The 26624-nt window shown below is 41.4% G+C and overlaps 1 protein-coding gene across 1 annotated transcript; it reads right to left on the reverse strand.

The window, feature by feature from the left end:
* Positions 1-1659: 1659 nt before the first annotated feature.
* Traf6 (TNF receptor associated factor 6) lies at positions 1660-25538 on the reverse strand. The gene is made up of 8 exons (XM_021651905.2): positions 25356-25538; positions 22347-22510; positions 18689-19006; positions 15898-16048; positions 14317-14475; positions 12989-13060; positions 10416-10493; positions 1660-8338 (listed from the first exon to the last, which is right to left on the reverse strand). Exons 3-8 carry the CDS (start codon positions 18982-18984, stop codon positions 7502-7504), a joined length of 1593 nt encoding a protein of 530 aa, XP_021507580.1. The 5' UTR covers positions 18985-19006; positions 22347-22510; positions 25356-25538; the 3' UTR covers positions 1660-7501.
* Positions 25539-26624: the final 1086 nt, after the last annotated feature.

Raw genomic sequence — 26624 nt, forward strand, 5'->3', positions numbered from 1 at the left:
CTGCCTCTTTGCTCATTTCTAGCTTGCGTACAGCTCAACCGTAGACTCTTGTGCTGCCAGAGGCAGGGAGCAACAGGGTCAGTCAAGGATGAATCTTCCTACAGCAGGAGCCACAGCGAACCTTTCCCCCTTTGGCTGCCTCAGGCATTTCAGAGACAGAGAACACACTCAAGGACTATTTTTGTAAGGCTGTATTACATTGTGAGGCACTCTTACTTATGCCGGTCTTAGTATAAAATGAAATAAAATATGGAAGTCGGTTGGGGAGATGGATCAGCAGAAAAGGCCCGAGGAACAAGCGTGAGGACTTGAGTTCAATCCCCAGCACTCAAGTCTTAAGAAAGCCAGGCACGGGGCTATAACTCCAGCATTGTTGGGGGTGGAGACCAAGAAAAGTGGATCGTCAACGCTCACTGGACAGTCTAGCCAAATTGGTGAATTCTAGAGAGAGACCCTCAAAAAATAAGGGGGGGGAAGTCATCGAGGAAGGCACTTGAGACTGACCTCTGGCCTCTATTTGCAGATTAACACCAACATGGTCATATGTGCGTATGTACTCATATGCATGTTATGTGCATGCATGGCCCCAACATGCACACACAGAAAAAATTAAATAAATAAAAATATGAAAGCAGTCACTCATAGAATGAACAGCTTACCTAAAAGTAGAAGTGGAATGCTAAAATTAATTTTTTGTTTTATTATTTGCTAAAATTATTTTTAAAAACGATATTCCACAATTAACAGTTTTGTGTTTGGAATTTAAAATTAAGGTGGCAGCAGGGGATGGTGGCGCATGCCTGTAATCCCAGCACTCAGGGAGGCAGAGGCAGGAGGATCTCTATGTGAGTTTGAGGCCAGCCTGGACTACAAAGCGAGTCTAGTACAGCCAAGGCTACACAGAGAAACCCTGTCTTGAAAAAAATAAAATGAAATTAAGGTGGCATCTTTTAAAGCACTTACATGTCATATCAGCTTTCATATTGTACTCAAGGATGCTTCATCTGTTTTAGACAGAAAGGCTTCTAACAAAACTTTTAGTAGCCCTATAACGGAAACAGCTTTAATTTAAAAACAAACAAGCAAGCAAACACCTCACAACTGAGAGATGGCTCAGTTAAGAGCCCCGGCTGCTCTTCTAGAAGACAGGTGTTTGATTCCCAGAACCCTAAATGACAGCTCACAATCATTTGTAGCTCCAGTCCCAAGGGATCCAGTGCCCTCTTCTGGCCTCCCAGGGACCTGGCACACATATGGTATGCAGACATAGCCAGGCACACACCCATACAAAGAAACAAAACATTAGGGGAGTTTGCTAAGGTCAAAGTGAGCCCACAGGTTTGGAAATGGGAATGGAGACCCTGCCAGTTTTCTCCGGAAATAAAGCCACATGGTCACCTGTTTTTCACTGGGCCTACAGTAGCTATAGGAAAATGTCTCTGGGGTTGTGTTTCAGACAGACTTGAAGCTTCAGGCCAGAAATCATTGCCAAAATCAGGCACTACAGTGAGTCCTCATTTATTGTTACCTAAGGGCCAAGGTATTTGAAGTTGGCTTTTTTTTTTAAATTTTATTTTAAATAAAAATTACCACCTGCTATTTGTTTTCTACTCATCACAGTGAGGCCCAGCGCCCCAAACAGAATAACACAGAAACGAATTAACCTAGTTCTTTTATTAAAACCGTTTGCAAATATATATATTACAATTAAGTACTCAAAAGGTACTGTGCAATATGCAGTCTGATAAGGAAGTAAAGGAGGGAAGAAGGTATACCAGTCTACACTTATATTCAGAAAATTCAAGGCATGTTGTTTTGGCCATATTTTTATAGCTACGACACAAATGAAAGACAGAACTCCAGACGCCTTTGAGATGAACAGTGAGTGCACAACTGTGGCCTGGGTTTGGAAAGATGTGTATTAGGTGGACTGCAGAGAGCCTGCACAGCACAGTAACCTCACCCCTTCCCTCTTGGTCAGTTCTGCAGTTAGCTGTACTGGCTTGAGGGAGACCAGGTGGGGCAAGGCAGCAGGTAGGGACCAAGCAGGGCTTGCTCTGCACAGCATCACGTGGCTTGTGTGCTGAGCGTGGGGCACTGACCTGGACAATGATTTCAATTCATCTCTAAACAAACCTGCTCAACCGAAACCCAAGATTGTTACCACCCACACCTCATCTTTACACCTCCCCCCACACCGTGCATATTCTCCGAGTCCAGAGCATTAGAAAGACAACCTAGCAATTCCACACCAGAATTCTGAGCACAGTAGGCTTGTGACCATCTGACCACTGCAGTTTAATTTATAAAGTCAGATTTCCTCCTACAGTTTTTCATAGTTACAAAACTATAAGCAGTCTCCTTAAGTCTATAAAATACCTTCAGAAATAGACCTAAGCATTAATATTACCCACTTTATAATATATAAATTTGAAATTTTAGTTCCCATCTTGCAGGTAGATAAAACTATCACAAATAAAACCTATGTGGCCAGTCAGCAGCAAGATCTGCAGGAGGCATGGAGGTCCTTGGCCTCACAGATTAGCATTAGGGGAACCTGGAATGCTAGCACATGGGGCTGTTCCTTCAAGGGAAGGAATTCGTAATCTCTTATCCACCCAGAAGGCTGGGAACAGACAAGCCCCCTAGCTTGGGGACCTTTGTGCAATCTGTGAGGTAGGAGATCACATGTGGCCCTCCTGTAGACCCTTATCAAAAGCTATTTTTTTTTTTCAGTCAGTCTATAGAAACTATCAGGGCAGGTGTCACATGTAATTTATAAAGTTTGGATGTGGCCATGTCCAATCTTTATTTAGCTCACTTTGCTCCTCAAAGAGATTTACGTATGCTATATTGTATACACAGGCTTGAGTTATCACCAGAAAAGGTTTCACCAAATTGTGCTGTGCTTATATATGCTAAAACCAAATCACTAGGTGTCAGACTCCCAAAGTTTGACTCAATAACCCCTTTGTTATGTTGAACTGAACTCCCTTTTTGCATCCTGAGGATCATCATTCTGCTGGCCATAGAGGCCACAGAGACCTTCACAGCAATCTATCTTCTGACTCCAAATTTAGCATAGCATTTATATGCCAAATCACTCATCTTTAGTCCCCAGGGAACATAATCCTGAAATCATATATATTAGCAAAATGCACCCCAAATTATACTCTTACCCATGGAATTAAATCAAGTAAGGAAATAACATTAGAAAATTCTGTATAGGGCTGGAGAGATGGCTCAGAGGTTAAGAGCACTGTCTGCTCTTCCAGAGGTCCTGAGTTCAATTCCCAGCAACCACATGGTGGCTCACAACCATCTATAGTGAGATCTGGTGCCCTCTGCTGGCATGCAGGCACACAAGCGGGCAGAATACTGTGTATATATATATAATAAAATCTTAAGAAAAAATTATGTATAACCAGAAACTTCCAAATAAATCCTTTATGAAAAATACTCCTGCAGACAAAGTAATAAGATTAAAATTCCATATAACATTCACACAAATTTCAAGATGGCATAAAGTGGTGGTTACAATAACGTAAGTTTCCAAGGAGAATTTGACAACTACACGTTGTTTAATTAGTTCAGGACTAAACAGTCTTAAAGAAAAACTACAAGTTACATTATTACATCACAGAGCAAACCTAACAAAATGTTATTGCAGATCCTAGGTAGCAGATGTTTGCTAGGTTTTAAGTATATCTCCATCTATGAGACTGCCATAATAAAGTCCTGGGGGAAGAGGGGAAAAAAGAACATTCACTTTACCAAGTGACTTACATGACAGGTAGGCTACCCAGAACCCAGTCAGCTTCCATGCTGCCTTTCAGTAAGTGTTGTTACTATTGGCCAGGCCCAAACACAGCATTCTAAGAGGGGATTCAGCAGTGACCAGAACGGGAGCCCTGCCCTCTCCTGGGGCCCCTGCTGAAGGGAATGGGGTTTCAGGAGACAGACTGAGTTACATTCCAGGTGGTAAGTGTCCAGTGGGCCACCCTTTCTTTCTCTGCCAGGCAGGGCTAGTTTTGCTGAGACATAGGGCAGGAAAAGGAGCCACCTCTCCACATTCTACAACATTTTCAACTAAAATTGTTTTCATGTTGTATTTTTTTATTAACCTGAACTTTCTGGGTAGGGGTGGGGGTTGAGCTTCAAGGACACATAGGGCACTCAGAGAAATAACTAGGTTAATCCCTTTCTAGTCACTTCCAGGCTTGTGACCCAGTGTGAACTTGCTCAGGTTGATCACATTTGGCTCCATGTTTCTGGATTCTGGGAATCGGGAAGCACCAAGGCATTCCACAGATAATCACATACATTATGAAGCAAATGAGAGCTATCCAGAGAAGGCTGACATGTTAGTATTTCAACAGATAATCAGATGACTGTTGACTGTGCCCTATTTATTCCCTTAAGGCACCAGGGAAACTAATCATCAAACATCCCAAAAAAATTGTAATGGCATTTTATGTGAAGACAATGGAGAGAATTTGAGGCAACTCAGAAGAGGGTTAATAAGAGAGAGAGAGGCACTTCAAAGTCTTAAGTTAGTAACCTCTCTAGTAATTAAAACATGTTCTGGTCACAGGAGAATTAAAGAAACTCTAGATAAAGCAATAACAAGCAACTTCTCTGTAAAGAGAAGATATTCTAATTGCAGGCATAATTCACAAGTTAGTCTTAACTTTGCTTGATCCTGGTATGAATTAAACTTTACACAGTCACAGAATTTAACTATTAGGGAATACCCAACCCCTGTCAGTTAGATTTTATTAGGGTGAAAAAGCACTTCTTTCATTCTAGTTCACTTTTCCCTCCTCTTCATTCTCTGAAAGAAAGCTGAATGGCTAGAAATGGTAACAGCCAATGGACAGTAACCAATAACCAAACTACAACCGTAATCTGGTCTGATTTCTACTAAGAAAATATTTTACTTGGAGAAAAATCTCCAATAGAAAGTTGAAATTTTTTTTCTAAAACGAAACAATTTTAAAAATAGCAATGTTCTAGTTTGGTAAGAAAAGGTGGCCAATACACTCTAGATTGTATAGGTTCTCACAGACAGAATGTGCAGGAGGGAGGTGGTTAAGAAGTGTGTATAAAGAAATCAGCTTTCTAGGGTAAGACTCAACCGTGAGTTGGCTTTGAATGTCAGCTTATTTTTACTCTGAATTTACGGCGACTAAGTATCATGAAATAACTGGTTGGCTTCTTACAGACACCAAATGCTGGAAGTCAGATGCACTTTTGCTGACGGACATGAACTGAAGTAAAGCCTTTGTGTGAGTAGCAGGGGCAGCCACACCAGTTTCCAACAGGGGAAGCCTTTTCGTGAGCACTGTCAGTGTTCTGCTGCTAGCACTGAACTGCTCAACACAGATGCTAGAAATAGCTAGTCCAACTTGCTTTACAGAAGGAACAACTGCAAGGTGGGAAAAGTTTAACTTAGGCAAAAAAACTAAAGATGCTGGAGTTAAAAAAAAAAAATCAAAACCAAGGCATGAAATAACTCTTCTTACTACCTAATACAGACATCTTTTAAATAGAAACCTGATCAGGAAGTTTTGAAATATCATTTCCTTTTTCAACGCGAAGGGGGAGGGGAGCTGATATTTTGTGGTGACACTTGACTTTCTCCTGATAAAATGCTTATTATAGAACATATTAAAAAATTAAGAATGCATAAAGAAAATAAGTCCTCAAATAGCTGTGTAAATCTTCTTCAGGCATTTTCTAAATAAATACAAAAATAACTACTGCTTACTTTCAGAAAACCCTGTATTTATGTACTCACTGGGAAACAAGTACAGGAGAAGGGGCCATGCAGGTTTCCCTAGGTAGGAGGTACTGCAAGCATCTCAGGTCTGCTAGAAGCACAGCTAAGGGACACATGGTACCAGGAAACCCAACTGATGACCGGTGATGAACTTGTGCTAATAGTGAGCGACAGGATCGTTACTTTACCTTTATGGGTGAAATGGAAGCAAAGAGAAAAACGAAAAGAAGTGACAATGGCAGGGGACAGGCTACAACTGAAAACCAGACCCGTCAGTCAAGGTCTCTCAGCGTCTTCTGGAAAGCACAGCAGATCTGAGCACTGGTCAGGGGCTCTGATTCAACTGGAGATAAAAATGCCTTTTTTTCCTAATTGCCATAAAACTTAATCTTGTGTAAACAGCAGTAGACAGATTCCCATTGGTTCCTTATAAAGGCTCTAATCAGGCTTCCTGAGAACTGGATTCCACAGTGTCATGTATGAACAGGCCATTAACAAATACACAGCAGCACAACAATCACCTCTCCATATTAGGAACACCTGGCCATGCCAATACAGTCCACAGAACAGGCTTATCAATGCACTGAGCTGGACTAGGAAATCAATTTTTATCTACTTATTTATTTTTATTTTATGTGCATTGGTGTTTTGCTTGCATGTATGTCTGTGTGAGGGTGTCAGATCCCCTGGAACTGGAGTTACAGTCACTTGTGAACTGCCATGTAGGTGCTGGGAATTGAACCAGGGTCCTTTGGATGAACAGCCAGTGCTCTTACCACTGAGCCATTTCTCTAGCCCCTTGAGGAAATCAACTGTATTTCAATTAGCTAAGCTAAATCAAAAGGTACATAAGAGGGCTGAAGTTTCCTGGCTCTAAGAGTTTCTGTTGTCATTCATGAAATGCAGTTTAATGGCTGATGAACTGAATTACTTTTAATGTTTGTGCTGGTGATTTTGTGTTTGCAAGCAACAGAAGATATGCACAGGGTGAGAAACCAAGCTTCAACGAACAGTCAAGAAAGGTTACATGGCAATAACGTTTAACAGTTGGCAACCACATTAACACAGCATTACAAACTGAAGCTGCTGCCTGGAGCCTCAAAATATGCAAGCGGGGGAGAAACACTTGGTGCTCAACAGACTAAATAAGTAAGGGTTAAACCAGTCCCTGGATCCTTAGTGAACAATGGGAAAGGGAGGACATGAGAACTTAAGCTTTCCAGGGATCGCGGTTCAGAGCTTCTGAAATTCACAGGAATCATAAAAATGAGAACTCCACACCAGAGCAGTAACTGTCTCCCTGGCATCAGCAAAGGCAGTAGTGATTCTCTCATTTACTATGCTGCACACATGTCCTAAAAACAGTCTCAAATTTTTAAGGCACCTAGGATCATTAAATGATTGAGCTTCAACACACTAACTCTGGCCTTTTTACAGTAAAGTATATGGACAAAAAAAGCCCATGAAAATAGAGTAAAGAGGTGCCCTGACAAACACACGAGCAACAGGCTCTTCAAATGTTAAGTTTTTGAAGACACCGGGAACGTGTAGAGTCCCATGAAAACTACCTCAGATATTTGTGACAGTAAGAAGTGGAAAGTGACCTCAATAAGACATGTGCTGCTAGATGCTACACCTTTCCCACTGCTTGTTTGGAATCGTGCAAGGAGGACACCATTTCTCCATGGTTCCTAGTTTTTTAACACAAGCAAATGGATGCTACACCCCTGCATCAGTGCTTCGTGGCTGGAAACCCTCCTTCCGAAGGCCACCCATGTCAAAGCGCGTAGAGACTTCGCAGCGCACTAATAATGTATCATCCTTAACAAAGGTTCCCTGTCTTAAGGCTTCCAGGTGCATAAATGTTACGTAGCCAAAACCTTTGGGGTTCCGTGGGATTGTGGGTCGCTGAAAGGCAAGCAGCTCTGGTTTAGCATCCATGACCTCTTCATGGTTTTGCCTTATTACTGCTTCAGACTGATCAAGAATTGTAAGGCGTATTGTACCCTGGAAGGGCCAGGGGAGATGGCTGTCGTAGTCTCCTTGCATTGTGTGGACAAAAAGGGATATGTAGTTTGCGCAGCGCTGAGCCGTTGGTAACTGAAGATGCAGGCGCATGCAGAGCTTGTACCCAGGTCTGCCTGTGTAGAATCCAGGGCTATGAATGACAACAGGTTTTTCCTCTTCTTGGGATTTCAAGTGCATCCCAAAGTTGCCAATCTTCCAAATGTAAATCCCATTACACTGCTGTGCTTCCATTTCAGCAACTCTGTCCTCAAGGGTTCGAATGGTTCGTTTGAGCTCGCTTACATACATACTCTGAGTTTCCATTTTGGCTGTCAGCTCCCGGATTTGATGGTCCTGTCTTACTAGGCGGCCCTCCAATTGTTTGACAGTCTCCTCATAATTTGGGTCCTCTGAACGATAACCCCGGGACGGAGAGGAAGCATCACACGGACGCAGAGTGAGGTTTACGTTGTGAACAGCCTGGGCCAACAGTCTCATGTGCAACTGGGTATTCTCTTGCAGGTGTCGTGCCAAGTGATTCCTCTGCATCTGAAACCAAGCACAAGCTGTAAGCCAGGAGCACACTCACTGAGGATGAGGAGGACCTGGCCAGCCAGACAAAAGGTTTGAAAAGCAGCATCACAATTTCTCTCAAGCCTTGATTACTTCTTTGTTGTTACCTGATCCAATGAAATAATCCTCTACTAAAGCTAACTGATGACCACTCTCAGCTGTCACTCTGATAACTCTCAAAATAGCATCTATACCCATCCTTCTTTGCTGATCAAAGACAACGAACACACAAGTCTCTTTTCCACATACTCCTCTTTCTCTAGTGTTTCGCTCCTCAGAATATATAATATTTAATACCAATTAATGCAAACATAACATATAGTACTAATAAAATCTTTGCATTAGATCATGCTTCCTGTAGTTAGTATCATTTTCTCCCCTTTCTTTTAAAACCACCTGAGCCTGCCTGTCAAGTCCTTAGCTCCCACTTCGATGATAACTTTTTGCAAACTGCCATTTCCATACTATTCTAAGATCATCAAAAATCCTAAATGTTTCATGATAATCATAATCACAAAACAATGCATATTACAAATAGAAAATACAGGTGACTAAAAAGAAAAAGGCTACTGATTACCTGTCTATTAAGATTTTACTATACTTCAAGTTTTTTTCTACGTATACGATACAGAATTTCCTTATAACATTTAAATATGTGTTGCCATTCTATTTTATCTTCTAAACTGTGAGGCATTTTTATTATAGTATTTTGTAAAAGTAGAGAAGGGAAGCAAACATGTAGTTGCAAACCCCAGACGGAACGAGGCCAACACACACAGGGAGCTGTCAGATACTTCACATGGAGTCCGCTTCTGGAAGCTAACCTGGGAGACAGCGGCAGGATTGCCCCTCACCGGATCACTTGTTGTGAATATTGTTTACTTCTCTTTCCTGTGTTGCTCATTCTGTAGTTCTGCAATACCACTTCCGTTCTTTCTTACTCTCCCGAATCAGAGCTCTAAGGTACACATGGGCTATCTCCGTTCGAGTGGGTCAGAGCTGGAAGACTCAATACCATCGAAACACTTTTTGTTCTTCTTCAGCTCCCACCTGTATGGTTCTGCCTGTGTTCACTCTTTTTGTTCAAGTCTTTCCCTCTGACCCAGTGACTAAAGCTAGGAACCTGTAGTCACTCTGGATGACCCTCTCTTCTCTTCTACTGCTATCTACTTACTATTGGACCTTCCCTCCTGAACATGTCTGGGCTCCTACATCTCTCCACTCACTTTCATTACTCTTGCTGCCCTTATTTTGGGAACTGTTAGTGAAAAATCTCAGATGCTGATTTTCCTTATTCTACTTTAGATCTCCCATGTTGTTGCTGGGTTGAATAAATAAAAAAGAGAAACTCTTAGACAAATCAATACTTTAATAAATCACACTCACTTTCCCTTGTCTTCTTGAACTTTATTTTTTTTGTAAAATTTTATTTTATTTTAAACGATGGGTAAGTGTGTGCGTCTGTGTTTGGAATGTACATGTGAATACAGGTGCTACAGAGGCCAGAGGATCCTCTGGGGCTAGAGCTCCAGGCCTCTGCGAGCCATCGGCTGTAGGCAAGTGCTAGGAACTACTGAGCCACTGTCCAGGGCTGCCAGGAACATTGTTTTATCCCACCTGTTAAGATTCAGTCCACAGGCTGGTAGGATGGCTCAGCGGTGCCTGCCACCCAGAATGACAATTCTTTGATGCCCTGGGCTCCACATGGTGGAAAGGGAGAACTCACTCCTATAAGCTGTCCTTTGACATGAATGCTATAGGACACGCCTACCCACATACATACTGATGTGCATTTGTGCCCATGTGCATATACACACAAATTAAAAAAGACAAAGATTTAATCTAAACATGTTCAGTCATGCCTACCTAAATACTTTAGCCACTGCTAAGTATCTGTGTTTAATTGCGTCAATATTCATAATAATTTACATCAACACTGTTTATATAGATGTTTTATAAAAACTTAAATTTAAATTTGTTAGTATTCTTCAGTAGGCCATAGATCTGAGTGTATATTTTTAAAATTCATATTTCAGAATTCAAAGAAACGTACCTTTTCATGACAGCCAAAAACACTGAATGTGCAAGGGATTGGAGCAGTTGGGCAGTCTAGATCATAATGATTAGGCATCTGAAAATCAAAAAGAAGGCTGAAGAATGTCTTCCCCTGCATATCATGCTCTAGAAGATGATAGTACACTTAAATATAAAATTACCTTACACTTAGCAAGACTATGTATTACCCATAGCTTCTTCACAACTGGAGACAAATTAAACATTAACATCTTATAATGTCACCTCTCAATTCACTAAACTTCATTTCTTAACATGAGTTTATTTCTACTGTAGGGAACTGGTGCCCTCTTGTGGCATTATTCAAGGAAATGCTCCTGACAACTCAGAGCAAACTCAAAGCCTTCTGTGGTATAGAACATTCAATAAGACATTCAATAAAGCCACTGAATAGATCCATTACTTCCCATATGACAATCTTTCATAAATCATCTTGTATTTGAAATCCTGGCATATTTTGGTTCTACCAGGGACCTTGGTTGTTTTACGGTAGAGTCACAACCATCCTGGGCTGGACACAGCACCCCAGCCTCAACTCTAGTGAAGGTGTGGTCACAGGACTGTCTTAGTTGCTTCAAGAGAAGTGTCACCAGTCAGTACAACCCATGCTGCTGGGTATTTGCTATTCTGCTGGAAAGGTTCAAAAAAACTGACCCCAAGCACAGTCCACAAAGGCTTTTTCTTATGGGTTTTACATCTCTAGAAAAAGAATCCCAGAATTTTCCCACCTGTGTGCTCTTATCTTGCTTTGTGGTCCACAATGCCAGCTGAGGTTGTCAGTACCATGAAGCAAAACTGACAGGATGAGGGCCGATTGTTCTGTCTTTGAGCTGTCAAATCTAGGTCTGACCATTCCACACCTGCCTGTGTGGTTCATAATGACCTCCCTGGCTATGCAATCATCTGTGATCTCAAATTTACCAAGTAGCCATGCTTTATCACCACAGCTGAGAACTGAATAATGACTTTGGAGCACAGCCTGAGGACCTCTCTTCTCAGCATTGCTGATGCTCATGAGAACATCTGCCAGGACAGTCATGTGCATCATGGTGACATGGTAGAGAAATTTCAGTTTTTGATTTGGGGTCAAAGGTACCTTCTATAGGGTGAGCTGCATTAAAGGAGAACGTATTTTAAAAATGGTACCAAGCTAGCCTGGTATGATGGCAAATGCCCTTAATCCTAGCACTCAAAGGTATGAGACCAGCCTGGTCTACACAGTGAATTCTAGGCCACCCATGGCTACACGGAGAGACTCCGTGGTTTCAAAAAAACCAAAAACAACCAACAAAACACAGAAAAGGTAGCAAGGGGCTGGACAGGCAGCTCACTGGTAGGGTATTCTTTGCCTAGCATGTGTGAACCTGGGATGTAAAGCCTTAGCACAGAAAGGAGAAAGTAAAGAAAAAAAGAAAGGGAGAAGGAGAAAAGGGATGAAGGACAGGAAGAGGGAGGGAGGAAAATGAGTGAAAGCAGAGCCCAGTTTTCTCTAGATATTGAGCCATAGTTGTGGGTTGAGGTGAAGTGAATGTCACATCAAAAATCAAAGATCAGTTTTTCTGGTGTTTCATTTATGGTTTCTGTCTTTATTAAATTTTATTTTTGTTGAACTTTGTACAACAGTTTTCTTTAAATATTAACTGAAAAGATGATTTCATAAGCAAACATTTAACACTTTCAAATTAGGATTTTTGGAAAAACACTACTTTCCTAACAGAGACATGGAAACATTTAGTCAAGGGGTGGGTCCTATGCTTCTTCTACCAGTATGATAATCAGTAGGTCTTTTCACTTACAGACATTTTTGGGCACACACAGATTTAGTGACTAATATTGATCCTTTGTGGGTAAACTCCCTAAATGTCAATAGAGAGCAACCGGATATAATTTTCCTTTCTTTATTAATAAATTAAAATATAACATTTTCAATTACAGCTGCTGCCTTTAATGACGTTCACTGTGGCTGGGGAGGCTACAGGTTCCAGAAGCCCTCTGCATGCTCCAGCCACTGGCGCAGCACAGTGCTGTGCCACTGAGCAGATGAGCTTTCTCCTATTTCCCTGTTGTCTCAGCCAGTCTCGGACAACTGGGCCCTCATTTCAACGTGTAAGTATGTTCCTCTACAAGTCTGTCTTTTCTTTAAGTGGCTTTTTACTTTCAGTTGTTTTGATCTGAATAGTTTGGTTCAGTTTTGATTCATTTCTTTGCCTGTACTTGGGAGCCTTGGCTGCTTTTGAACTCAAAGATCAACCAGCCTCTGCCTTCTGAGTGCTATGATCAAAGGTGTATGCCACCATGCCTGGCTTACCAATGGAATTCATATAACTACATATAAGGTATCATGCAAATGACTCAAGAATTTTAAGCACCTAAAAATGATAATTTTTGTTCCTTTGAAATATTTATTACTTACATTAATTTTATACTTGTTTGTACAGTAGAATACTTAAACATATACTGATTTTGCCTTATTGATTTAAATTATGAATTTAAAAAACCCTAGCAGTTCTTTCAGCTATTAAGGAAATAGTGATTTGCAAAAGAGAGTCCTACCTGCTCTCTGATGAGGATTGTACCACAGTATTCACAGATGATATTTGCCAAAGGACAGCTCTGATCATGGATCTGGGTTGTATGAGAGAATTAAGAAATGAGAAAATCTGAAAAAGTACAAAGACTGATTTTTATAGATAGTAATTTTTTCGCTGTGAGCAAACGAAGGGCATTTGTTGATGCAGAGTTAAGTGTGAGACTTTTGCTAGTTAGTGAGGCCCACTCTTCAGACTCCTTCAAAGAATACGTCAGCATGCAAAACAGAGCTAGTTAGGCCATTTCTTTCAACTCGAGGCAGAGTACCCCTGATTAGCATGGATAGCACTTCATGGGGTTTTAGTTCTCCAAAAGCAAAAGTTTTTAGCAGCAGCATGACAAGTTAACAATTACTTCCAGTAAGTTAAAGTATACAAACAAACAAGCATTAGGGCACTAAGTTCGGTGCCTAAGTTCTCAGGATGGGGAGTTCCATTTTCTAGGACACAGTAGCTCTGGTTTAACTGATATGCCAAAAAATAGATAACCTACCTTCCTCATCAATTCAAGTTGAAAAAAGGTACAAATTAGTTCCAATCATGAATGAGACTTTATATATTTATTATTAGCAAGTTAGATGACTTTTGACTATCAACATACTAAATATAAAACGCTCAATTTTCTAAGGAACAAATTGAGAAGAACAGAAGTTTAAGGAAGTAACTGAGTATTAGTTACAAAAGAGCATAAAATAATGTAGGTTATTTCAGTTAAGAGTCCAAGGGTAGGATTTCAATGTTGCCGGGACACTGACAACTACAATGAAACTAGTTAGCCTCTTTACATCCCAACTGAATAAAAACAACTGGTTTATGGCGAGGCACCATAATGCTTCTTTTTAAAGGTTAACTGAAGTACAATATGCATATTAAAAAGTGAATGAAGTCAATGACATAGCATCCGTGAAACACACTTTGCTGTATGTAATGAATTCTTTCTTACAGATGCAATAGCTCACATTCTTTATGAGCTATTCTGTGTGGATAAATCCTACATAGTAATCATACTACTTGTTAGCCTGCAATCACGTTATACATTAAAATTCAGAAAGGGAAATAAACCAGCATACACCTATCCTAGCAGCTTTTGTTCATTCCCAGTAACTAGATTAAAGTGCTTTTTAAGGAGATGCAAACGCAAACTCCACGCTTATGAATTGTGGGTTCTTTGAAACTTCATTTCTTTCTTAAAATTATGTTTTAAGAGCTGAGAATGTAAATTCATTTTTTGTAGTTACGTTCTTATCTAACACTAGCGCCATCGAATATTCACTTAAAATGCAGTTAACATACCTCTTTATCTTCATATGGCATGGTCACAGCACAGTTTACACAAGCAACCTGTCTCCTGGGGCAATCCTCAATAATGTGTGTATTAAACTGGCACTTTTGGAAAGGACGTTGGCATTGAGGACAATTCATCAGAGCAAATTCACAATGTACTTGATGATCCTGTATAAAGCAAATTATTAGCATTTGAAAACCCTAAAAAAGTTTTATAGAGACAGTCTCTTTTAAGAATACAATTTTTTTTTCTTTCAGAATTAGTTTTAATTGTTAACTTGAAATAACCCAAGTCACCCAAGAAGGGAGTGTCAACTGAAGGACTGCTCAGATGAGGTTGGCCTGTGGCATGTCTATAGGGACTGTCTTGACTGTTAAATGATGTAGGAGGGCTCAGACCACTGGGAGTGGTACCATTCCTTGCGCAGGCCTGGACTGTATGAAAAAGCTGGCTGAGTAAGGACGTGTGAGTGAGCCAGCAAGTTGTATTACTCCAATTTCTCTGTATGGTTTAGACTAACTTCCTCAATAACAGCCCAGGATCTGGAACTGTAAGCCAAATAAGCCCTTACTTACCCTAAACTGTTTTTGGTCAGAGAAACCAAATTAGAACCGTGACTAAAGCCCACATTCTTTAGCCATACACAGTATGAAGACTTTAATGGAGTCTTTCAAATAATAATTGTGGATATCGTTTATAAAAAGAACGTGAAGTCTTGAGGTCACAAAATTTCCAGGTAGGGAAGTTTTGGAAAGAAATTAGATTCCTAGATTAGTAATTTGCACTGTGCTAAGAGGGTCACTCCCACAAAAAGGGCTGAACAGGTGGCTCAGTGGTTAAAAGCGACCGCTGCTCTTCAAGAGGACCTGAATTCTGTTCTCAGCATTCCCACTGGGCTGAGAACAACTGCCTACAACTCTGGGGGATACAGCACCTCTTCTGGCCTCCATGGGCACTGCACACACAAGGCAGACAATCACACACACACACAAACACACAAACACAAATAAATATTGTTTAAAAAAGAGAAAGAGCTAAATAAAAGGGACAGATTTCAAATATGCCCTAAACATTCATTTCAAACACATTATTACTGATATTTGATTTTTGGTTAAGAAAAATCAAAGAATTGATCTATTTTAATTAAAAAAGAAAATTATCTCATTGCTTCAGATAATTCTTAAATACATAAACATTTTATTTAGTGAATAATGCAACATACAATTTAGAAACTGAAAGTATGAAGAAGGTACTGAGATGATGACTATAAGACACTTATTGTTTTATTTCAAAAGGAGAGGAATAAAGTTATGGGGTTAAAATGTAACTCTTGCAATTAAGGAGCTATACAAATGTTATACTGTAGCTGTCCTGATCTGAAAAACTCCTAAGAACACAGACTTATTTTTATCGCTGGGATGAAGCCAAAGCAGAAAGAAAAAAAGAAAACATTTTCTATTTTTTAGTATTTGGCAAGAATTTATTAGCCAATCCTGATCTGCTAGCTGTAATAATACACAGACTACAAGCAAAATCATTATGCTTGAGAGACAACAAATATTACAACAGCCAGAAAACATCCTTAATACCTCGAGATGTCTCAGTTCCATCTTTTGCAAACAGCCTTTATTTGGGCACTTTACTGTCAGGGAAAGAATCTCTCGCTTTGCAAAATTGTCAGGAAACAGTTGATTTTCCAGCAGTATTTCATTGTCAACTGGGCACTTGTGACCTGCATCCCTAAAAGAAGAAGAGAACTTAGAACTTAGTGAGTATCCTAAGCCATCCATCTTGGAGAACTAACTTCAGTTCTCCATATGAAACAACAGAATGCCCTACACTGCACAGCAACACCAAAATGGTATGTGTACTGTCGAGTTTATGAACTCATTTATGAAATGAATGCAAACTAGCAATGACTATCTATCAAAAGCTAACACAGTATAGATTGTGGCACAGATTTGAGTTAGAAAATGAGCAAAACATTGACTAAATCAGTTTGATTGGCATAACATCAAGTGAAGGTTAGTTAGGGATGAATTCTGGCAATCTGGCTGGCCTGTGCTTTGTAATACCTAGAGTCTAGCAAGAAGACAGACTATGCTGCTCATAATATTAGCAACATGTACAATTTATTGGTCAGTTACAAACAAAAGTTGAATGAGTTAGCAGGATCTTTCTGAGGTCTCTGGTAAGCTATGAAATGAGGCTGCATTATTCCAGCTCCTGAGCAACAAAAGGATGATTTTATTTGCATATGTAGAGTGAACTATAGTAGAGTGTTATAGGGCCTCTGTGTTGGCGTGCCAGCATATTCTTATGGTGGGAAAAAACATCTTCAGGAAGCTGAGGAATCTGCCATTCCTCTCAAAATATACGCTTCCCCCCACAGAATTTCACTATGTAGCCCTGGCTGTCCTGGAACTCACTGTGTAGACGAGGCTGGTCTTGAACTCACAGAGATCTGCCTGCCTCTGCCTTTTGAGTGCTGGCATTAAAGGTGTGTACCACGATGCCTGGAGTCGAATTTCTTTTTAAGATTCTATCTTTATTTTGGATTTTGTGTATGTATCTGTGGATGGGTATATGCAGAGGTGCTGGATCCTATGGAAGCTGTAGTTACAGCCAGTTATAAACAACCTTACAGGGGGTTCTGAGAATGGAATTTGAACCCTCTGCAAGAGCAGTAAATGCTCTTAACCACAGCGCCATTTCTCCAGCCATCTAAGGGGATTTCAATCTTGTCTCACAAAATGTGGTAATCAGGTAGGCCACAGGAGCCTTATTTAGTCAATGGAACATGTCCTCAACAGTGCTTGCTGCTATGACTGGACATGGAGTTTGCGAACATACAGCACAGAACTAATCAAAGGGAGGTCCAGGGATGATCCTTATGGGGCCTGTTTAAGATTATATAATGCATGCCAGGTGTAGGATCTGTGTAAGTTGGAGGCCAGCCTGTCTAAAAAGGAAGTTTCTAGACAGCCAGTACTATGTATCCTGTCTCAAAAAAAAAAAAAAAAAAAAAAACAACCCATAATAAACTGTCAGATACTTTTAAAAATGTAGAAAGCCAGGAATAAATCATACATATCTAAGAAAAAGTAAGAAGTTTACAAAATAAACCTAAAATCATCACCCATGGTTTTAGATAATCCAAAGAAGATGAAATTAGACCAAGATCCATTTTGATTTCTTAAATGATACTTAATGAAGAATTTATAGTGGTTCTTTTTAAGAGCATGAAATCAATAGGAGGCCGCTATTACTAGCTTTGAAGGAAATGGGGGAATAAAGCCTCAAATTTCCTTTTGTGAGACTCGTTTCTTTTTCATATCACTGTCCTACAACTTTCAAAATACTTTGCTACAAAGGTATCTCAAGATCACCTAGCTATCTCCTGGACACTTGATAAAACAGTGCACATTTCTACCTATAAGAAATCAGCATGTCACATGTGCTACTACTTGGAAGGACGAATCAGACGTCCTTCCAAGGAATCTTACTCCAAGATCTCATGAAGTGCATTCTAAGCCAAGGAGGTATCATTTGACTTGTACACCAGGGCCACTCTGCTGTATTGAAGACTGGGAGAAGGCAAGGCTAGGAGGAAGAAGGCCTGTGAGAGCTCAATTCAAGTAATACATTTATATATTGCTGTGTGAGGGGGTGCAACAGTAGTAGCAGAGAGAAGGGATTGGATTAAGGAAACGCTGGTCATTTTACAGTTGCTCACAGACAGGAGGCAACAGAACTCACCACAGCTTAAAACAGAGTGTATGATCACTCACAGAATCAGCATTCCTCACCTGGCTGGCTTTATCATACAGTGGTTTTCAACCTTCGTACTGCTACGACCCTTTAATGCAGTTAGTTCTGCATGTTCTGGTGAACACCCCCAAACATAAAAGTGCTGTTGTTGCTACTTCATAACTGTAACTTTGCTATTGTTATGAATTATAATGCAAATATCTGATATGCAGGATATCTGACATGTGACCCCTGTGAAAGGGTTGTTCCGACCTCCAAAGGAGTTTTGACCTCACAGGCTGAGAAATACTGTTCTAGTAGCATAATTCAAGACAAATTAAAAATACTACTTTCATGAACCATAGAATCCTCCCCTAGTCTGCATTAGAACTGCTTGAGGTGAAAGTAGCTATTCACTCTCCAGGTTAGCTGGAGGTCAAGGAGGAGAAGACACAGAAGTCTCCTTTCATACCACAGTATATACTGGGATAGGACCCTACCTATCTAACTTTTCTGTCCACTCCGTTTTCACAAGAGCAGATTTCCCTGTCTGCCTGTTCTTAGCATGTTTCTGACATGCTCTTTGCATCTGGTTGTTATAGGGCACGGTTCTCTCTTAAAATCAGATACCTGATGGATTTGATGATGCAGGCTTTGCAGAACCTGTGGCCACATGGTGTTTGCACTGCTTCCCGTAACGCCATTAAGCAGATAGGGCACTCATACTTGCTTTCCAAAGGTGGGTCAAACTCTACATCATATCCTTGGATCTCTTCCATGAAGGAGCTGGAGAGGTTCCCCGTGGAGGCAGATACACTCACACTGTCTTCTTTCATTGCAGAACTGCAGGAAGTGGCCATGGCAGCACAGCAGTCACTTGAGGACTGGCTGGACCCACAGCTGTTTTCACAGTTTAACAGACTCATAGTAGCTTCGTTATCAGTCGATCTGTAAAAACAGCAAAAGAAAAACAACAACAAAAATGCTTTTGCATGCAAACTTACAGCTTATCTATACTAGTCACCCAGGACACACACACTTTTAATATTATTTACAAAATAACTTTTAAAGTGTTTTGAGCTTTGTTTCATATGACTACCACTTCATGGTAAGTTACGTGAATTCCCTCCTTTAAAATGTTTATGATTTACCTATGCAGAACACAAAGACTAGACCGACCCTTTAAGGGAAGGTCCTGGTGTAATGTATCGACAACAGAAGGTTAAAAAAGAACAGTGCTCCAGTCACATCACTCTCCTCTATTCCTGTTTATAGTGATTGAGAGCACTGTCATGCCTAGTCCACAGTGCAGGATTTTTCACAAGTTCTTATATTTTTGGTTGTGAGCCTAGACTTTAATGGCTGAGCCATCCCTCCAACCCTGAGGAAGTTCCTTATGTCATATTGAAGATCTGTTAGCTATTCTGAGCTGAAGAGAACAGTGCAGCCAGCAGGGAACCAAGTGACCAAACGCCAGCCAGTAGCGGCTGTGTGATCTGGGGCAAGTAACTGAAACCACTGGGAACTTTGTTTCTTCTTCTGTATCTAAAATTACATGAAGATTTCTAAATGCTCAGTGTGGCCATTTCTAGTATATAGAAAGAATGGGATTTAAAAGTTATGTTTGTCTCCTTCTGCCTTCAGCCAGGTCAGATGACCATGTTTCATTACTAATGACTGGAAAAACATGTGAGGTTTCTTTGCCTATGGAAAACTATTGTTACTAGGAACAGAGAGCTGCCTTCAAATTTTAAACTGTTATGTTACATACATGAGATGTATGTAACAAGCAACTTATAACACCTATAACCAGCCATGTCTTTAGCTTAGATAATCATCCCTGAGGAAAAACCTAATGTAAACTATATTTCCAGAAGCAGAATGCAAACCTTTAGCCAACACAGCAGACAATTACCTCTCTATGTCTGGCTGTATCAAAACTCTGCCACTTTGTCAAATGGAGGATTAAGCAGTAGCTATCAGAACAGTGCTTGTCTCTAAACCTGACCACTTGAGTTCAATCCCTGGAACCCACAAGTTGTCCTTTGACCTTCATACCTATACCTCTTTCACACAGCAATACATAAATGTATCACCCCCTGCCCAATAATAACAATAATAAAAAAAAAAAGAAAGAAGTTCTCAGTTGGTTCTATGGGGCAGGTTTGTAACCCCAACTACTAGGGAAGCAAGGGCAGGAGGATGGTGAATTCCAGACAACTTAGTGAGACCTTGCTTCGAAAGGTCTTGCTTCCAAAGAGGGCTATGGAAACAGCCCAGTGGTAGAGGACTTGTCTGGCACGTGAGGCTCTAGGTGCTATCCCCTGGAAATAAAGATGGGTACCCACACCACAATCTTTCCACCTTTCCAGATGCCTCAAGCCATCTCATCATTATGTGATAGACACCTACAAAGAAATAGGAGGGGCTGGAGGACGGCTCAGAGGTTACAAGGTCCTGCTCTTCCAGGGGACCTGAGTTTCATTCCTTCACATGTTGGGTAGCTAACAACCATGTAACTCTGGCTCCAGGGGATCTGGCATTTATAATCACCTAACTCACATGTAGTAGACACACATACAAATAATGACAAATAAAATAAATCTTAAACAAAACGGAATAAAACACCAAAACCTAAGAGCGGCAGTGCTCTGGCTACATGGCAATACTGTGGCACAGTGCAGAGCTCAGGGCTAAGCCGGACAGTCTAAATCCAGGCCTTTCGCAGTCACCTGGTCACAACTTGAGGGGATGATCCTGCTATTCTTCAGTTTCCTCTCTTGTCAAATGAGGTTGCAACAGGTTCTATCTAAGAGTTCCTGCGAGGATGACGTGTTAATCCTGAGAGCTGTACCTGGCTATCAGAGCTTAGCCACTCTGTACTTTTTTGTTTTGACAGAAGCCATTTAAGATTCATTTCTTTTTAAGTGCTGTCCAGCATTATGATAGAACTCCAGTGATTCAACAGAGACTTCACCCCAGTTTATTTTTGACGCAATTTTGAAAAGTTGAAGGTATCTCCCAAAGCCTTGCCATTTCCAATGTGAGCTCCTAGGAATGGCTCATTCAGAGTGGAAGACAAGGGGAACAAGAGACAGTGACACACAGCAGAACTAGCCATGCATGCCTTTGTCCAAAGACTAAGTTTAAGCTCTCCTTTCCTGCCTTCACATTTGGGGACAATGACAGTTAGGCCAAACTATGGATTATAGACTTCGTTGTGTTCCTTTTCATGCACAATCTTAGTCATGTTTTCTAAATGTAGAATTGTACCTTCATCCTTAGTCACGTTTTCTAAATGTAGAAGTGTTGGGTCAAAGGGCATGTAATTTAAAAAATTTTTCTGATAAGTGATGTTGCTTATCCAGTATATATCAAAGGCTTTCCAACCTTCACTTGAGAGCATATACAAGAATGTCTAGTTTATATACCCTTGATAACAATGGATACAGTTCAACCTGTAAATGTAAACTTGTAAATGTAAACCTGTAAACTTGCAAGCTGTTTTGTTTTGCTTTGCTTAGTAACGTCACTTCTGAGACATTTATGTTTGTTACTGAGCTGCATAGCACATATCTAAGTGCTAGCCGGATGACAAACATGAGTGAATTTAGCCTTCCTTTCCTGCCACACGTTTGTTTAGTTTAAAATCAGGTTACGGACATCCTCTCTACTGCTTTCTTGCCGTCCAGTTCAAGGCTTGAATGTCATCTGATTACAGAGTAATTTTATGAACTACATGTTCCTAGGAAAACATGCCTAGTGGTAACAATTCCTTAAAAGGATTTCCACTGAAGGAGAGTACTGTAAGTGCCCTCCCCACCCCTCGGACCGGGTTTCTGTATGTAGCCCTGACTATCCTAGAAGTCATTCTATAGACCAGGCTGGCTCAAACTCACAAAGATCCATCTGCCTCTGTCTCCCGAGTGCTGGGATTAGAGGCATGAGCCACCACACCAGGCTGAAAGTGCACTCTTAAAAACCTACACAAGCAGCTGAGCAGTGATGGCACAAACCTTTGGTCCTTGTACTCGAGGTAGAGGCAATTTCTGGGTTTGAGGTCAGCCTGCTCGACAGAGTGAGTTCCAGGACAGCCAGGGCTATACAGAGAAACCCTGTCTCAAAACAACAACAACAACAACAAAAACCCACCAAACTATATCAAAATCTATAACAAGCATCCATGGACAAAGGAGAGACAAGAACATGAGGAAGGTGTGAAGGGGACAGCTGTCTTCTGGGACTGACATGGCCATTGCATTCTTGAACTCTGTCAGCAGCAGATTACCTGCTCAAGATCCCTCCTTGGTAGCTGCAGAGATGGCTTGGCGGTTAAGAACACACGCAGTTCTTCCAGAAGACCCAAGTTTGGTCCCAGGATCCATGTCAGAAGGCTTACAATAGCCTATAGTTCCAGCTCCAGGAGATCTGACACCTTCTGGCTTCTGTGGGCTACACACACAAGGCATACAGATACACATACACACATACATAAATACAATTAATTAATTAATTAACTAGTTAATTAAAAAGATAAAGGTCCCTCCTTAACATTTTCAAATTGGGGAGCATAGCCAAGGTTGGGGGAAGAGTTCACAAAGCATTACCCTTCTCTGAGTCTCATTTGCAGTTAAAGGCTGCTGGAGGAGAAACATTTTCTGAGGCAGTGTAGCCACTGTGAGGTTGTGTATTCTCCTGTAAAGAAACCCTCACTTATGCTCCCAAGGGAAAATCCTAATTAAACTCACTGGTTTACCAAACACAACACAACACACACACACACACACACCAGCTCTCATGGTAAAAAAAAAACAAACAGTAGTATTATTGTTAGAAAAAAAAAATCTAAGCAATATCAGGTTTCTTTCATTACTTCCCATACCTTAAGAACACAGAAACTTTGTGTCTTCCAAATAATATCTTCTGATAATAACCCTGAAAGCCTATGGTGTGTGTGCGCATGTGTGTGTGCGCATGTTTGGGTGTGTATTTAATATATTGCAATACCTTAATAGAACTATAGTAACTGGACTGTAATTGAATCAATATTACGGAATTTAAGCTAAAACAAGTATAGTTGAGTACCATTAGGTATTTTTATGTTTACGGTCTTCTGGGGTGAGTTTAAGTATTTTTCCCTTTACTTTTACATGTTGCAATGACTTATATAAAAAAGTCATATCTCTAGTTTTCCTACAATGAATAGCTTAATATTTAGGGAAGAATCTGCTACAGAGATAAGCACATAATGTGGAATGTGCAGAAACACTGTGCTCTGGGGATTCCCTTTATGAGCTGCTATAAAATCAGGCTACATACTCACTAAAATAAGGCAATATGCTTTGGTATAATTAAGTATTTCTTACAGCTCTTTTGTTTTTAAACTTATTTGGGTGACTCTCTCCATGAACAGAAGGGGCAGAATGAAATTCAAGTCATTCTTTATCTGGTACTTCATGACTGCAATTGTTTATTCCTGAGAATCTAGTTAAGGCACACTTTAATGAATTCCACGGAGGTGGTGATCATTACCAACCTATTTCAACTCCACAGTGAGTAAATAATGAAATTAGCCTTGTCAGAAATCATGGCTTGTATCACAGATCTGTATCTAGGTATACATCAGAATTCAAAGCAATGCTGTCAGATGTCTTGTGTGCAGGGTAGGGTGACCCACAAAACCAGATGCCAACGCTAGGATGTGTGAAACTAAAGAAATGGGTAAGTTAGGTCTTGAAAGCATCTATTTTAAGTCAGCTAGCGTAATTCATAAAGCAAAGCCACCTGAAAGAAAGAACACTGACAAGTTACCTTTAATTCTCTACTCTAAGAGGCTCAGTTGGTGGAAACTACCAGGTGGAAGGAGGGAAGTGACTTTTCCTGTGACCTCCACAGGTGAGCTTATGCAAGAAGACTTACACATACAGACACACACACACGAGAACACTAAATAATGGCATAAAAAACAAAAACCCAAACTTCTTTACTAACACCATGTACCAAGTCCTCAAACATCCATTTGTAAAGTGCAAAGACCTGCAGCTACAAAGGTTATGAAATGGTACAACTATTCTATTCGGTTGATGTAATTTAGTTTTAGCCCAAATTCAAGGAGCTTTTCCTTACTCAAGGATTGTATGCTCCTCCAAAACCCAAGGATTTTGGACAATCGCTTACCGAAGAAGCCAAGTGACCAAAATTTATTAGCAGTAGATATCAAGACAAACAAGAAAAGCAAGGCTATGATTCTGAAGTAGCACATACTGTGCATGAAGGCTGAAACTCAGATATGATTCTTGTGTCCATCATGTGGTCAGCTACGGGCTCAAACACTTTCCTCTAGTCACATGACACCAAACCATCTACACTCCACCCTCCACCTCAAAAACCAAAAAAAAAAAAAAAAAAAAAAAAGCGCCCCTTTACCGCCAAGCATCATCAAAGGAGGCAGCAGCTCAAGTTACAAAGCCCACACTTGGGATGTGACAAGTCGTTCTCGTTTCTAGGTTTGTGTAGCAAGCTAATCACCTGCTCTTAGAGAAACAAGCAAATCCTATACATCTAAGCTTTAGGTGCTTTCTGTCCACACACGAAGACAGTCTAAGTCTCATCTGGAGTTCCCCTGAAGGCAAATACTAGGAACAGCTTTAGCAACTCGGCGTCTGGAACAATCGCTAGGGTGCAGGGGTGGGGAGGAACACTGGTGTGTCATCACTTTTTCTTTTTTTTTTTTTTTAACTTGCTACCTCTCTCGAACTTAACAGGGAACTCAAAAAGTTTTCCCCTGCACTCTGGAAGATTGATGGGATTTTTTTTTCTTTTTTTCTTTTTTAATTTAAGCTGAAAGGGACGGGAAAACCCAGCAAGAAGGCGATTTCCTTCCCAGGCAAGGGGGAAACACAAGGAGAGGATGAGAGGGGCTGAGGAGTGGGATGCGATCAGCCGGGAGGCGACAGGAACGCCTGGAGAGACTCTCTCCAAATCCAGGGGAGGGTCCAGGACCTGTGGGGGCCAGAGCAGCCACGGGGAGGGGAAGGAGAGCGCCCCGGCCCGTGGGAGGACAGCGGGCGCATCCTGCATCTGTCAGACGCCAGGGACATAGGTGGCTTTGGGCCGAGACCGGGGGTCCTAGGGCTACCCGGACTGGAGGGGAGAGAGGGCGGAATCCCACCCGAGGGAGGACAGGGGGACGGCCGCCCCCGTCACTGGGAGGCCCGTGGTGACACGTCCCTGTCCCGCGGGGGACACTCTGGGGCCCGCGGGCCGCCAGAACCCAAGTTCGAAGCCGCTCACTCACCGCTCGCGCACGCCGAGACGCCACAGCCTACCGGGATGGCTTCCCCGGGCCGCCGACACACGCGGCGATCCGAGACCGGGTTGTTCCGACGCCGAACTCCAGGCTCGAGGGTCGGGGCCGCTCCGTCCGCCGACGGCCGGAGCCTCAGCCCCAGCCGCGGCTTCCGCCTTCTCAGCGAGCCAGGAGCGGAGGGCAGCGCACCCCGGGACGGAGCGGCCCTGGGGGAGAGCGCGCCCCCTGGCCGTGGTCCTCCACGCTGCGGCGCTCAGGCCCGCCTGGAAGTTTGGTTGTGTGAGCGTACGTGCGTGCGTGCTTGCGCGCCGGTGTACAGGGGGGAATTTGACGGTGATGGCAGGATCAGTAGCGTAGATAGCCACGATCCCAAATTATATATTTTTTAGACTTCCTATGCAAGCAGGAGAAGTTTGACCCTTGGGAGTTTTTAAATCCCTCCCTTACTCCGCCCTTCTCGCAAAGGAGTTTTCTCAGTAGGCAGAACCTACAATTGTTGCCATCTCTACTAGTGGCTACAGGAGAGCTATTTTGAATCCCCAGTTTAACTAGATGCGAATTTAACTAGATACGGTTAGATACCTTCTCCATCTGATAGGGAAGGTATTACAGTGTCACGACTACGTAGCCTGAAACTAGAATGTACGCTTTCAAAACCAGTCTTTCCCCCTTTATAAGCCCTGTGAATTTAGATTAAGTTACTTTATCTATACTTGGTTGCTAGGCAAGGTAAGTAAATATATGTAAATAAATGAATGCCAATAGTGGGAAAAGATCTTCACCAACCCTACTTCTGATAGAGAGCTATTATCCCGAATATATAAAGAACTCAAGAAATTAGATGCCAACAAACCAAATAATCCAATTAAAGATGGGGAACAGAGCTATACAGAGAATTCTCAACAGAGGAATATCAAATGGCAGAAAACACTTAAAGAAATGTTCAACATCCTTAGTCATCAGAGAAAAGCAGAGCAAAACAACTCTGAGATTCTATCTTACACCAATCAGAATGGCTAAAGTAAAAAAACTCAAGCAACAGCAGATGCTGGAGAGGATGTGAAGAAAGGGGAACCCTCCTCCATTGCTGGTGGAAGTGCAAACTTGTACAACTTTGGAAATCAATCTGGTGCTTTCTCAGAAAATTGGGAATAGCACTATCTCAAGATCCAGCTATACCACACCTGGGTATATACCCAAAAGATGCTCACCCATTCAATAAGGACGTTTGCTCAACTATGTTCATAGCAGCTTTAT

Source organism: Meriones unguiculatus, chromosome 18, assembly GCF_030254825.1.
Source record: "Meriones unguiculatus strain TT.TT164.6M chromosome 18, Bangor_MerUng_6.1, whole genome shotgun sequence".
In the NCBI taxonomy this organism is placed as follows: domain Eukaryota; kingdom Metazoa; phylum Chordata; class Mammalia; order Rodentia; family Muridae; genus Meriones; species Meriones unguiculatus.